The sequence below is a fragment of the Centroberyx gerrardi genome, chromosome 15, assembly GCF_048128805.1.
Source record: "Centroberyx gerrardi isolate f3 chromosome 15, fCenGer3.hap1.cur.20231027, whole genome shotgun sequence".
NCBI classification, from domain to species: Eukaryota; Metazoa; Chordata; class Actinopteri; order Beryciformes; family Berycidae; genus Centroberyx; species Centroberyx gerrardi.
Genome location: NC_136011.1, coordinates 26,218,539 through 26,233,295, shown reverse-complemented (window position 1 = coordinate 26,233,295; position 14,757 = coordinate 26,218,539). Strand labels below are relative to the sequence as shown.

The following is a 14,757-nucleotide window of genomic DNA, read 5'->3' as shown; positions in this document are numbered from 1 at the left end:
AACAAAAGTCTTTTTTTTTTTTTTTTTTAATAAGTTAGATTTTTTGCTTTATTTCCTCGGCCGTCACTAGGGATTTCTAGTTGCTGTGACATTTGTACAACAGTATCCTTATAAAATATTACAGGATTACCACAGGCTCATTATGCTCAGATTTATGTAGGTTACATGCTAATTATATACATTATAATTTCATAATTGCTGTATGTTTAAATTGGTGGTTGTTGTCCCTTTGATGGTAGTTTACCCGCTGTTTTTCTGTAGTCTTCCGTCTCTGGTTGAGATAATTAACAGACAGACGCCGGACAGAAGTTAAGGGCCTTATTACTGAGGTTAATTATAATCCAACTAGGGAGCGTCTGTGAAGGCTGCCGCTCCACCTGCTGCGTAAAATGCGCGCAATGGACGCTGCTTGATTCATTTAACCAGAATTCACTACCTGACTTCAAACAATGTCACATAACCAACACCGGATCTTAAACCAATAATTGATTGGTGAAACTCCAACTCTCTCTCCCAACTCTCTCTGTAAGACTCTGTAACGTGCGGGATCCATTATCGGACACAATTTTGCAGCCTCAGGTGAGATCATATTTATTGCAAAAAAAAAACATCAGTGTAGGCAGAACAACCGCAAAAATAAAACATAAAAAAACTCTGATCAATGTGTCAGAGCAGCTATAAAACCATGCATCTATTTGTGTAGCCTATGTGGATTACTGATGCACATCGTAACACGTCTCATTCGAAGTCCTAGTTCCATTATCGGACAAGTCAAGCCTGGTCGCGGATGACGCTCTGGTCGGCAACCTCCCCTTTCTCCCACAATCATGTGTTGACAGGATGGGGATCTGGGCCGGGAAAACACAAGTAACCGCAACTTGCAACTTGACTTTAAACTCCAAGATATGCGTGCATCCTGATAAAAAAAATAAAAAAAATAAAAAAATGGTATGTGCATCGGTAAACGTGTGTAAATACGGTGGGCTGACAGACTGAGGGGGCGGCGCCGTCTGTATTTGGCGGAGAAAAGAATGTAAGCATGTCAAACGAGGACATGTCCGATAATGGGCGCCTCGCCGGGAGCTGTCCGATAATAGACGCATTAACGGCAACTTCTGCCGGTCCCTTGTTGTGATGCTGTAGGAACGGGTGCGCGCAATTACGCAACACCCCCGCCTGTCCTGTGCGCTATAACCGGATCAGCGTCTCTCAGCCTCTCCGGTCCTGCAGCCAACCTGACACCGAGCAGCTCGCAGGTACGAGACTTTACATGAAATCATGCACGGCGTGTTTAGTCTCAAAGGCTATCGGCAGGATAAACGTTTTCCAATGCAACTCCGTTTCCACGCAACGTATGGGAATAGTGTAGTGATGCAGGAAAGAGGGCAGACGGCTGGTAATACGCATCTCGGCTCCAGTAAGCGGGCAGATGACAGAACATGGCGGCGACAGCAGGAGAGGTTGAAAGCTCCGTTAAATCCCTCAGACATTAGATTTACCCGCTCACTGTGCCAATTTTCTCTGTATTCTTGTTTTTGTATTGTGAAAGCGCACTGCGGCAGACATTGTGATGATAAATATGGGGAATTGGTGAAATAGGTGAATGAAAGACGGATGTAAATAGCCATCTGCCCTGGCACTGAGTGGCACTATACACCTGAACAAGTCTCACCAAGATCAAGTGGGGCTTCATATTACACTTGGATGAAGCTACTGACCTTTCTACCTGGTGCAACTTGTATTCAGCTAAAATAGAAAACTTCATTCACTTAGATTTAAAAAAACAAAAACAATTGTTTGTGGTGAATGTGTAATTACCTGGTGCCATTTATTTTATTCCTCAAGGTTACCACCACAGCACCCTGAGGTGTTCGGAGTATCTAAAACAGTGTATGTTCTCCTCTGCATTAACCTGTGTGCAGTGCACTGCAGTGTCTGAGAAATGGCTGCTACACTATCAATTGCTAGGATCCTGACAAAATGGTGGAGTGTGACTTGGAGTAAAGCTTTAGTAAGCCTGTGGCTGTGAAAGAGGGACGGTGCACAGAGACCACAGAGCTGTTTTGTCTTGACGTGTCGGAGCCGAGCAGCGAGGACAGGAGGGCTGGCATGGATCTGAGAGAGGGGGGCAGGGGTGTGGATGGATGGGGGGAAGGAGAGTAGGAGGGGCAGTGTTTTGTGTTTTGTGCCTGGCGCAGTTCTGTGGCCATTGACACTATCCCTAATTTTCGGAGAGATTGCGTAGGCAAACATCTTTTGACAGTAAAGAAGTCCCGTAGTCACTATTCTCAGTTGATGAATACCCAGGACCAAACAGACAGTACTATCAGCTGCTATTAGGGTGAGGGCTGACCAAACACAGAAGTGGATTCATGTCTCTATCCTAGTTTATCCTTTCAAATCTATCTGAGCCAGTCACTGGGGGGGGGCATCAGCACAGTGGGCACTCTGCTTGTGTCCTTGTCCATAGTGCTGTAATACCTTTGCTGGATCTCCTGCTGTGCGGGCCTGAAAAGCCCATTTGACCTACTAACAGTGGTAAATGACCACCAGCCAAATGCTGGTAAATCTTGTCTGTGTGTGTGTCTGTTATACGAGCCGCTGTGGCAGGTAACCAACTATGATCTGAGGGGTCTTTTCCATTCTAAAAACATGTTTTGCTGGTAACAGTAAAATGTTGAAGTCCATCAGTCACTATAGCCAGTGTATGAAAGGATTATGTTCCCTGCCCTGCCTACCACCTGTACACTGTACTACCTGTAACTCAACACTGCTTTCAGCAGGCAGACTGTCTTGTGACTTCAGCCAGCTCCAGCCACAATGGGAAAGGAGAAGCTCCATATCAACATCGTAGTGATCGGCCACGTGGACTCCGGCAAGTCCACCACCACCGGCCACCTCATCTACAAGTGTGGTGGCATCGACAAGAGAACCATCGAGAAGTTTGAGAAGGAAGCCGCTGAGGTGAGTGGCCACACGTGAAAGAAAGATGACTTCAGTCGGTGGTTCCCAACTTCTTTCAGGACCCCGTGCTCACTGGATAAGATCCATGCCCCCTCTTCCTCATGTAGTACAGATGGAACCACATGGTGTTGTGATGGAACCACACGGTGTTGTGATGGAACCACACGGTGTTGTGATGGAACCACACGGTGTTGTGATGGAACCACATGGTGTTGTGATGGAACCACATGGTGTTGTGATGGAACCACACGGTGTTGTGATGGAACCACTTGGTGTTGTGGTTCTCAACCTTTTTGGCTCATGCCCCCCAAACACAAAGTGATGCCTACTTGTGACCCTGCTGCAGGTGTAAATGGTGCAAAATGGCGTGAAATGGTCGAACAAAGATTTTTGTTTTTCCTTTTCAAGCTATTTGACTTCATTATTGAAAGGAGCCTGGAGGCTGCAAAGATTATTTCATAAGCATAATTCATTTAATACAAAGATTTAATATGGTAATAAAGGCAAATTAGAAATATGCTTTTTCATATTCAATAAATCATCTTGTGAACATCCTAGGGGGCACCAGACTCCAGGTTAAGAACCACAGACTTAGTCCAGTGAAAATTAATAAAAAAAAGCATGGATAAATGGAATCTTCTTTATTGTATTAGCACCTTAAGTGACCTAAAACGATACCACAGCTGAAAGTAATGGCTCAGCAGAATACCGTAAGTGGCCCAAAGATCATGTCATGAGCTGCACCTCTTGAAATCATGCACCACAGAGATGAAAAATGATTAAAGAAACTACGATTAACATAGAACATTTTCACAGACTATTTTATTTGATTTATTCCTTAGATGGGGAAGGGCTCTTTCAAGTACGCCTGGGTGCTGGACAAGCTGAAGGCAGAGCGCGAGCGTGGCATTACCATCGACATCTCACTGTGGAAGTTTGAAACCAGCAAGTACTATGTGACCATCATCGACGCCCCGGGTCACAGGGACTTCATCAAGAACATGATCACCGGGACCTCACAGGTCTGTAACGCGAGGACGCTCGGCCATTTTGTGTGCATCGCATATGGCATAGATGTGGGCCCTGTTGTAAGAGCTTCATGCTATTGTGCAAGATGTACCGTTCATTTGCATCTACATTTTAGGCATTTAGCTGACACTCTTCTCTACAGTGACTTGTCCCGAGTGCAACAGTAGAATAAGCTTAAATCGTAACATCAACAACATTACAAGCAGCCACTAGTAAGGAATGCACGGGTCAATAAATAGCAATTAGCAGGTTCAGTCAGCAGGATATTGAGTTTTCAAGCTGTGCATATTATTGAATTGTATTCAAAGCAGGTGGCACTGTTTATTTATATGCCACCTTGGAACAGATGTCAAGTTTTGATAAATTATAAGTGACTTTTTATGCATTTAGCCAACATTCTTAACCACGACTGACTTTTTCTATTGCAATAGTAGAATAAGCCTTAATCCTTTAATTCAGTTAAGGAGTGCAGAAGTCAATGCTGCTGCAGCCCTACTAACCCTTTATTTATCTATTGTACGTTCAGGCAGATTGTGCTGTGCTGATTGTGGCCGCCGGTGTGGGAGAGTTCGAGGCAGGCATTTCCAAGAACGGGCAGACCCGCGAGCATGCCCTCCTGGCCTACACCCTGGGGGTGAAGCAGCTCATCGTCGGCATCAACAAGATGGACTCCACTGAGCCAAACTACAGCCAGAAGCGATATGAGGAAATTGTGAAGGAAGTGAGCACCTACATCAAGAAGATCGGCTACAATCCCGACACCGTGGCCTTTGTGCCCATTTCTGGCTGGAACGGAGACAACATGCTTGAAGCCAGCCCCAATGTAAGCAGAATGCAAATGGTATAAGAATAAGATGCAGCCAGCCTTGAATTTGAATACTAATTTGTATGGCTGTGGTCAAGTACGGGGCAGCTGCAGCTCAAAGGCTAAACAAGTGTGCTTGACTGACTGAAAGGTCGCCAGTTTGAATCCTCAGACCAGCTGATTAGTGGCCAACAGTAGCAGCCTGTAGATGTGCTGGGCAGCTCCCAGGTGTGAATGTGTGCAGTTGCATGAATGTGAACCAGGGTGCTGCTGAAAGAGTATACATGCACACCAAACCTTCTCTGGATCATTAAAGGTTAAAAAAAAAAATGACATCAACAACAACCAGGAGTAAACAATCCAATCCTCTGCCCTCTTCTATTGTGATCACTGAAGTTTTTAACAGTTAACAAATGTTTAAAATATATTTTCTCTTTTCCAGATGACCTGGTTCAAGGGGTGGAAGGTCACTAGGAAGGATGGAAATGCCTCAGGTGTCACACTGCTGGAGGCTCTGGACGCCATCCAGCCCCCGTCCCGTCCCACAGACAAACCTCTCCGTCTGCCCCTGCAGGACGTCTACAAGATCGGAGGCATGTAAAGCACTGATTAAGAAATAGATTAACTGGCATCTCTATGGGAATAGGGAGTAGTGTTGTCAGAACAGATGAATTATAGTCTTTAATAGGGCTGAACAATTTATCGAAATCGCAATATGGCCTACTGCAATTTTCAAAATCGCAGGAGGCGCAATATTTGTTAAAGGTGAAATGTGTGTCAAAATACCATTTTAAATTAAATATTGTGGTGCTGCAGAGATGTCCTGGCCTACACATCGTATTCTACAGACTTAAGAAAACATCTTTGTTTGGTACAGATCCCCGCAAAAATCACACCATAATCATTTTAATACGTTTTTCAATGAAAATGAGAATAATGATGTAAAAATTCTCATTCCCTCTAATATCGCAAATCATTTGCAATGTCAGTCAAAATAATCGCAATTAGATACTTTTTCAAAATCGTTCAGCCCTAGTCTTTAATAACATTTGCCATAACATATGTCATTTGGCGGATGCCTTTATTATTATTATTATTTATTATTATTAAGTAGCATGATTGTGTTTTTAGTATGGGCAGTCTAGGTGGCATTCAAACCCGTAACCCTGGCATTGTAAGTGTCATGTTCTACACATTTTTTTATATATTTTTTTTTTATTTTAATTTTATTTTGGGATACACATTTATTTATTTTTTTACAGACAAGGTGTCACCACTCCAGAACCAAGATAAAGTGCATATATAAAAAAGCAAAAGAAACAAACAAAAAACAAAAACAAACAATTCACCCCCCCCACCCCCACCCCTCCCGCCCCTCCCACCCCTACATAGAGTTAGTGAGGATAAAATGACAGACAGACATACAGACAGACATACAGACAGACAGACAGACAGACAGACAGACAGACAGTCTCCACAGGTTTATAATTAATCTAAAGAAAATGTTCTACACAATGTTCTACACATTGAGCTACACTGGACTACTTTCATTTTCATTTCCACGCTCTCCGTGCTTCTCCTCTGTGCTTCCCAGGTATTGGAACAGTGCCTGTGGGCCGTGTGGAGACAGGCATCCTAAAGTCCGGCTTGGTGGTGACCTTCGCCCCCGTCAATGTGACCACTGAGGTCAAGTCCGTGGAGATGCACCACGAGGCGCTGACTGAGGCCCTCCCCGGCGACAATGTGGGCTTTAACGTCAAGAACGTGTCGGTCAAGGACATTCGCCGCGGCAACGTGGCCGGCGACAGCAAGAACGACCCGCCGCAGGAAGCTGCCAACTTCACCGCTCAGGTAGGCATGACAAAGGAGCTATTCATAGAATCTGATCATGAGCATAACTAAAATTAAACATTCAGCTCTGCCTTATGTTATTTTTGAATCTTGATTTAGCCATGTTGGCAATTAGATCATCACTCTACACTGCAAATTGTACAGATTCTCTATAATTTTCTACCAGACAACACACCAACCTGATTAGTTTAGATTTACACACAGGAGGAAGGCTCAAAATAAGGTAAGGTGACAGCAACAGGTCAACGATTCAGCCTCCTTGTCTGCTGCGGACTTCTTTTAAATGGTATAAGGAAATAATCTTTCTATTAATAGCCTATCCATGTTGACCCTTTGTTCCATAGGTGATCATCCTTAATCACCCAGGCCAGATCAGTGCTGGTTATGCTCCCGTGCTGGACTGCCACACTGCCCACATCGCCTGCAAGTTCGCAGAGCTCAAGGAGAAGATTGACCGCCGCTCTGGCAAGAAGCTGGAGGACAACCCCAAGGCCCTCAAGTCAGGAGACGCTGCCATTGTGGATATGATCCCCGGCAAGCCCATGTGTGTCGAAAGCTTCTCCGAGTACCCTCCACTGGGTAAGTTCCACTATGAAAATCGGTAGAGGCTTTGTTGAATTTTGAACAGCCCCAGAACACTTAATCCCTGTCAAAACGATTCTTGACTCTATTACTCATCGTTAAGTCGTACCGGATGAGAGCATCAGCTGAAAGCCTAAAGTATAAAATGTCCGTCTTTGCTCCTCTTCGTTGTGCAGGTCGTTTTGCGGTGCGCGACATGCGTCAGACCGTGGCGGTCGGCGTGATCAAGGGCGTGGAGAAGAAGGTTTCCACCACAGGTAAAATTACCAAGTCCGCCCAGAAGGCCCAGAAGAACAAATGAATGTTGTGCTCCGCTGCCGACCCCAGGGTCTCCCAGGGCAGGACATCAGTCATCCAACTCCATCCCACAATTGGCTGCTTCAACTCAATAATCAAAGACTGGTTAATCATCACAATGCATCGCAAAAGCATCCGAAGGAAAGAACAACATTTAGATCCCTAGTCCTTGAGGTGGCGTTCAGACTCCATTTCAGTGGTTAGATTACCATTACGTACAACGTAATAGCAAATTGATAGTTTTAAATGTGTACTGTTGATTGGGTTCATGGCCATACCTCTCTAGTGATCGAGATATTGATCACTGAGAGGTATGGTAACGTCATCACCCCTCTAGCTCTCTGGAGTGCCGTTACTGGTCACTCTACATGCTACATGTTGTCTTGCTTTTAGTGTTTGTTTGCAGCTACATGGTGCTCTGTAGGAGCCTATGGTAAGAAGTTAAAACTATGTTCTTCTGAGTAGTAAATGAGTAGAACTTAGTGATATGTTGTGTTTAAGCTTTAAAAAAAAAAACTACTACCTACTCTTGGCACTCCGAGTAGACCAATTGTTGACTCTTGAAGCACTTTGATTGGCGTTTTGCTAACCTTGCACTTGCACTGGAGAACTTTAAATTGGCATAAGCTATTGCACCTTACTCTAAGATGGCATGAGCCTCTTTGCAACATTAAACATGTTTCAACCAAACAAGTTTGTCCCTGGTCTTTATTTAGACTTTATCCTGTGTGTGATGTAAGGAAGAGAGAGGGAAACATTTGCTTTGATTTGATCCAACATTGTTAATTATTTGACCTCAGTCAGACCTCAGATGCTTGGAAGATGAATTCCGATCCTGTAAAACAAGCTTAACTTCACAAGAATTGTGGAAAATAAAATTGAATCATTACAGTACACAGTTTTGTCCACAAGATGCCGCTATTGGTGTAGGAATAAGAATTACCAATGACCATCACCAATGATTTTCAAGCAAATTCTAGTAAGATCTTAGATGTTATGAGATCAAACTTTGTATTTATCAGAAATGTAATTCTTTTATCTTTATCGTGGTACACAAAATGTCAAAATGTTTTTTTCCCCTCAAAGGCACAGCCCATGGGCCATCTGCCAACCAGTAAGGGGGTGTGTTCTCATACACATGCCGGAAATGCCTCTAAGGTAGTGCTGGCATAGCAGCCTCATTTTTGTCATTGCACCATCATGACTGGTAGAGGGAGACCACGCAAGGCAAAGAGTCCCGAGGCTCGCTGTGCCAAGATCCCACCCGGGGAAACAAAACAAGTAAAACCCCTGCCTAAATATCCAGGGAAAGCCCTCGTGGAAGAGAAGAAACATGACGCCAAGGAGGAACAGAAACCAAAGAAAAGGGAGCAGAAAAAGCCACAACACGCAGATGAGAAGCCACCTGTGTCAAGCACCAAAACAGAAGAGAAGGGCATAAAAGAAAAAACAGGTGCTGGCAGGGGCAAATCTCCAGAAGATTTCACAGAGGAGATACCGAAGAAAAGGCAGCCAAAGACACCAAAGGCCACCACAGAGGCTCCTGTGCCACAAGACATCATCGAAAAGAAAGTTGACGTGAACAAAATCCTCTCCGCAACTCTGAAGGAGTTGAAGATAAAGATGGAGGAAAGAGCGGAGGCATCATCCCTCATCAATAGAACAATAAAAACCATAATGGATCATTTGAAACACAACACTACGTACTTTAAAGATGTAGAAGACCTACGTACTGGAAGTTACTACGAACATCTGAAGGTGAGTCAGCTTAGCCTGGACTCTGTTATGCAAACAGGGTTCCTTCACCAAAGTAAGACTGCCAGGGTTAGAGGTCAATGGGTAGTTCATGACACTGACACTGCCATTACCTTTACTAGAAATGTAGCCTCATACAGTACTATGAGACGTTTTGGCTAAAAGGTTTCTACCAGTTGGCTTGTGTGACATTATGTGGTGATGTGTTTGTGTGTGTAGATCGCTAATCCTGATGAATTTGATGTGATGCTGACCATTCCCATTGACCGGGTGAACATCGAACCATTCGGTGACGACGGTGCCTTTTATAGAGTGGCATTGAAGCGTGGCAAGTGCTATCTGGATGAATTTCGGAAAGAGGACGACACTCTACCCGCCAGTGAAATACTCAAGGAGTTCAGGAAAGAAGTGATGAAATCTGTGAAGTTTGAGGGTGAGTTAACAAAATTAAGCTATGGGTGTATGCAGAGTGGGCAATTGGCACAGTCACTTGCCAAATGCTGGTAAATTGGTCTGCCAGCTATAGGTAACCTGCCATCATTTGTTGGCACATTTTATTCTAAAATTGGGGTTGGCAAGAAGAATAGGTGAAGCATCTGAATTTTGGGATGGACCAGTCACTGTGGCTGGTGGACATCGCTGAAGTGACTGAACTGATGTCTTTTTGTGGGATACTTGGTATACACTTTGTGCTGTTTGAACACTGCCACCGGCCTCCTAACCCATCTTAGCTCTCATTGTGGCTATTCATTTGGACAGGCCTCTCTTCAAAAAGAGTTCTGCATACGAGTTATTTAACATGTCACTTTTGTGAAATGCGGAAATCTGTAGGTACATTTTAACATTTACACTGGGACACATTCACTAAAGTGGGAACATATGGCAGTGTTCAGTCAGCGCCAAGTATCCCCATTATGCAGTAATGAAAAAACAACCAAAAAAACCCCAAAACAACGATCTGACATAGTAAATTATAGATATTATATATAGATGAGAAAGTTCTAATTGTGTTTCTTGTTTATTCTTTCAGATGTGGAGGTGGAAAGAAAGAAAAAGGGTTGCCCGGCTGTAACATTACTGATAACAGGCGCAAAAGGAGGATCAGTCCCCATCTCACTGGATGTTGTTCTCAGTCTAAAGGTCAAATCAAGCTGGCCATCTTTCACCAAAGAAGGACTTCAAATAGAGCGCTGGCTGGGAACAAAAGTAAAGCAAAAATACAAATGGGAGCCATACTACCTCGTCGCAAAATATGAGGGCAACGGTATGCTGGAAAGTGATGGGGTCCTCGCTAAAGGTACACCTGAAAAAAATGTAACTTCTCTCAATGGGTGAACTGAAGTGAGATTGAAATGAGTCGTTTGGACATTTATATGCCAACACTAGAGCCACCGGAGATTTCCCAAGTTGTAATACTTGTCCAATATACCTTGAGTTGATTATTTCAAGGACTACATTTGTTTATGTCCAGCCTTCATGCCTGGAGTCTCAGCATTGGATAAATGATGTGAAAGTTATCTAGGAGCAGCAGAAAAGCCAAAGGAGGAAATACAATTGCAGTTTATGACAGGAGGGAAATGCTTGATGTGGCACATTACAATATAATCACTAATCGCATTATGCAATATTCATTTTAACTGAGCCTTCTTTTGCTATGCATGCAAACAGTTTAATTGAATTATATCTCATCCTCAAAGCAATAATCAGATCACTGTGTGTATGTAAACAGTCATTCACCACAGAGGAGTAGACTTATCTAACTTGAAGTCAAACATACAGATACATTTCCTTACATTCACTGTACTTGGCAATTTAAGTGATTCTGATCTTCATGTTACCCAAACACTTCTTTATGTGTTTCACAAGGGCCTTTTCATGAATGAACACTAGAGAAAAGGGAAGCCGCAACTTCCCTTGCCCACTGAGTATTTTTTTCTCCTATGACACACAGATGTTTGGCGGATTTCCTTCTCCCATGTGGAGAAAGCCATATTGAACAATCATGGATCGGAGAAGACATGCTGCGAAGCAGGCGGAGCACGCTGCTGCAGGTTGGGTTTTATTTTATTGATTTTCTTTTGGAAGAGCATTTGTTTCATTCAAAAATGAGATACCTACTTGACAAAATGACTACTAGAAAGAAAATGAAACTCAATATGGAATTTTATTGAAGCCTCATGATTTCCCTTTACATACAAAGTGGTAACATTTCAAAGCATGCAATTATTTGTATTTTTGAAATATTGAGCAATGAACATCGGATAATTTTGCATCCAAGGTAAAAGATGCTTCATTTGAGAATCCACCAAAGCCAGTTCCTTTATTCCCACATTCAGGAAGGATTGTTTGAAGCTCCTCAAGCACTTGCTGGGTCTGTTGAAAAGTGAAGAAACCTCATTTAAGAAGTTCTGCTCCTACCACGCCAAGACCACCCTCCTCCATGCCTGCTGCTCCAGAACTAAGGACACCGACTGGGAGGCCTCACGTCTGAACGACTGCTTTCAGCTGCTGCTGGAGAACTTCGAGGACCATCTAACAGAACGTCAACTCCCCAACTTCTTCATCCCATCTCAGAACCTGCTCTCGGGTCCTAGTCCTAAGAGCTGCACATCTCTGGCTCGTCGGATCAAGGAAGAACGTGACAATGGTTTTCCTATTTTCCGAAAGCGATGACTTGTGGACAACCAACAATTCATTGGGTTGTCTCTGGTCCGAGCCCCAAAGCTGTGAACCATCCTGCACGAGAAACTTGTGCTGGCAAACTCAGGGCAATCTTTCAAGTGTAGAATCATCAACCAAATGGCATGTTATACAATTTGTTTCTACCCATTTTATTCTGGTTCTTACCTGATTTTTTCATCTTCTGTAAGCCTGTTTTAAATTGATGTCTTGTATTTCATTGTTTATCCTGTCGGCTTTTTTTTTATGGTGTAAGTACTTTGTAGCAACATCTTGAAAAGTGCAATATAAACAGTTATATTATTCAATATTGTCATTTTTCCCCTATTCTCTCCTTTACCAGCTTATACATAACGAAATAACTTTCAAAATGACCTCACCACGCGATATAGGTTCAGTGCAATCTATACTGAACAAAAATATAAATGCAACACTTTTGTTTTTGCTCCCATTTTTTATGAGTTGAAATAAAAGATCTAAGACTTTTTCTATGCACACAAAAGGCTTATTTCTCTCAAATTTTGTTCACAAATTTGTTTAAATCCGTGTTAGTGAGCACTTCTCCTTTGCAAAGATAATCCATCCACCTGACAGGTGTGGCATATCAAGATGCTGATTAAACAGCATGATTATTGCACAGGTGTGCCTTGGGCTGGTCACAATAAAAGGCCACTCTAAAATGTTTTATTTACTTTTATTTCAACTCATGAAAAATGGGAGCAAAACCAAAAGTGTTGCGTTCATATTTTTGTTCAGTGCACATCTACATCAGGACGTCAAGATCTTTAAACAAGATGTGAACAACAGCAAGCTCTAAATTTATCCTCAAGCTCACACGTAAAGAAAGAGAATGGAGAACATTTAAACATTTTAAACTTTAAAAAACCTTGTTTTGGAAAGGCATATCTTAGGGGTTTGGCAACAGGATCTTGATAAAAAGAATTTGTGCAATAACTAAGTTTACAACTAAGTTTCACTTTCCTGGAAATACATCTCCAGACCTAGGCAGTCTGAGTTTATGACAAACAGCCCGCGGGTTGGGACATACAGCACCATTCATTGTCAGCTGCATACCACTGTAAGTGAATGTGGGTAATGCGTGGGCAAGTCAGTGGAAAAGCCAGCCAGGCTGGATTTTTTACAACGTAATTGATAATCATTTCATAACAGTCAAATTATTTCAATAAAATAGATGACGCCCTATGCACAGTAGATTATCTTCCTCAGTGTTAGAAATAGCGGGAAAAATGTGATTAAAAATAAACGTCCTGGGTTTGAATCCGGTTTGTGACCTTTGTGGTTATCCCCCTCTCTCTTTCCCCCAAACTTTCCCGTCTCTCTCCACCGTCTTATGAGGCGGTGAGACGGTCCAAGGGTCAAAGCCAGACAAGACCATGACCTTAGAATGATCATGTATAACAATAATAAACTTTAGAATTGTCTGTATAACAGAAAAAGGCCAAGTAAGGAAATAAGAGCCAAAGACAAAAGGTCGAAAGGAACTGAAAAGTTGACTTGACTTGACCTGCTCATTACAAAACAAGCCTGTTCACTATTGAATCAAATGATTCCTTCATTTGGCAGCACTTTACTGTACATGAACTGTGATGTATATCAACCACCTGACCAATAGCACTGTCAACCATTTAAATATATCAATTGCCAGGAGGCCTTTTATTAAAAATTTTCACTGTCTGTGTTCCACTGCTGCAATGACACAACTGGGCCACACCTTATGGGAGCTGATTTAAAGCTACAATATGCAACTTTCCAGCTTGAGGCAGAAGTGTAATGCTTACTGCATACCGATGTTCATGTTTTTCAACAGGCCTGGTCTGCCGCACATTTAACTCTGTTGTTTTGTTTCTTACTGCTTTCCTCCACTGATGTTGTTGCTGACTTCCCTTTGTGCCTCAGCTTAACAACCACAACCCGGCTCCAGCTGACCATGCCAATACCACACACCAAAACACATTCTGAACATCATATAAAAGCCTAGTTCTGGCAAAATGAACTAATAAAATATATATACACACTGTATATATAACCTATATATTATCCTATTTATTATTTTTATGTAAAAAAGTAACTTATTGCAGCTTTAAGGTTTGAATCGGTTGTGAATGTGCCATGTAGCCGTCATGATGGATGTGTCCTGATGGAGAGTTAGCAAATGTTTGCTAAGAGTTAGCAAACACTTGTTATCGATTACTCACCTCACATATTTTCACAAAGGACTTTCACCCACCCAGATTTCAGCCCATCTAGGCACTTGCAGCTGTCTTGTTGGCGATGTTGACAGTCTCTCAACACCAGTTAGAATTACAAAGTTAGAAACTCTTACCCATCTGCAGATAAGCCATTCAACTTCATCAAAAGCTCCTAAGGACACATACAGACAGGTGACAAATTAATAATAACGAATGGAGAAACCTAACGAATGCAGATGCTTCCATACAGGTGTACTGCATGATACAATTAAGCAATTAACATCCCATCATGCTCTGTGGCATGTTTAGTTGTCCGTCGACAACTACATAGAGAGGGATATTATAGTCGGAGGGTCGCAGTGCAAAAAACCCTCATTACAAAGACAAATGCACATTTGAGAGTTCAGTGGTGTAAAAACCATAGGCACTGGTCTACAGAGATGTGGAAAAATGTGTAGCGTACACAAAGAGAACGGGACAGGCCTGAATGCTCGACCCCTACAGTGAGGGGGTCCGCAGGCTCTGTTATGCTGTGGGGGGCATTTTCCTGGCATGGTTTGGGTCCACCTTAGAGGGAAGGCTCAC

General features: G+C 42.8%; 2 protein-coding genes across 2 annotated transcripts; both read left to right on the top strand.

Moving 5' to 3' along the window:
• Nucleotides 1-2,818: 2,818 nt before the first annotated feature.
• Nucleotides 2,819-8,189, top strand: eef1a1a (eukaryotic translation elongation factor 1 alpha 1a). The gene is made up of 7 exons (XM_071911889.2): nucleotides 2,819-2,964; nucleotides 3,807-3,986; nucleotides 4,520-4,816; nucleotides 5,241-5,391; nucleotides 6,393-6,649; nucleotides 6,994-7,228; nucleotides 7,408-8,189. Exons 1-7 carry the CDS (start codon nucleotides 2,821-2,823, stop codon nucleotides 7,530-7,532), a joined length of 1,389 nt encoding a protein of 462 aa, XP_071767990.1. The 5' UTR covers nucleotides 2,819-2,820; the 3' UTR covers nucleotides 7,533-8,189.
• A 539-nt stretch (nucleotides 8,190-8,728) lies between these two features.
• Nucleotides 8,729-12,248, top strand: cgasa (cyclic GMP-AMP synthase a). Its single transcript, XM_071911881.2, has 5 exons — nucleotides 8,729-9,286; nucleotides 9,503-9,716; nucleotides 10,314-10,580; nucleotides 11,235-11,334; nucleotides 11,620-12,248. The coding sequence occupies exons 1-5, from the start codon at nucleotides 8,729-8,731 to the stop codon at nucleotides 11,954-11,956; spliced, it is 1,476 nt and encodes a 491-aa protein (XP_071767982.2). The 3' UTR covers nucleotides 11,957-12,248.
• The last annotated feature ends 2,509 nt before the right edge of the window (nucleotides 12,249-14,757 follow it).

Excerpts from the sequence above, each read along its gene's own strand:
- eef1a1a (XM_071911889.2), top strand. The coding sequence starts at position 2,821 with ATGGGAAAGGAGAAGCTCCATATCAACATCGTAGTGATCGGCCACGTG. Across the intron at positions 2,965-3,806 it reads TTGAGAAGGAAGCCGCTGAG|ATGGGGAAGGGCTCTTTCAA; the intron begins GTGAGTGGCCAC and ends TTTATTCCTTAG. Across the intron at positions 3,987-4,519 it reads TGATCACCGGGACCTCACAG|GCAGATTGTGCTGTGCTGAT; the intron begins GTCTGTAACGCG and ends TTGTACGTTCAG.
- cgasa (XM_071911881.2), top strand. The coding sequence starts at position 8,729 with ATGACTGGTAGAGGGAGACCACGCAAGGCAAAGAGTCCCGAGGCTCGC. Across the intron at positions 9,287-9,502 it reads GTTACTACGAACATCTGAAG|ATCGCTAATCCTGATGAATT; the intron begins GTGAGTCAGCTT and ends TTGTGTGTGTAG. Across the intron at positions 10,581-11,234 it reads TGATGGGGTCCTCGCTAAAG|ATGTTTGGCGGATTTCCTTC; the intron begins GTACACCTGAAA and ends TATGACACACAG.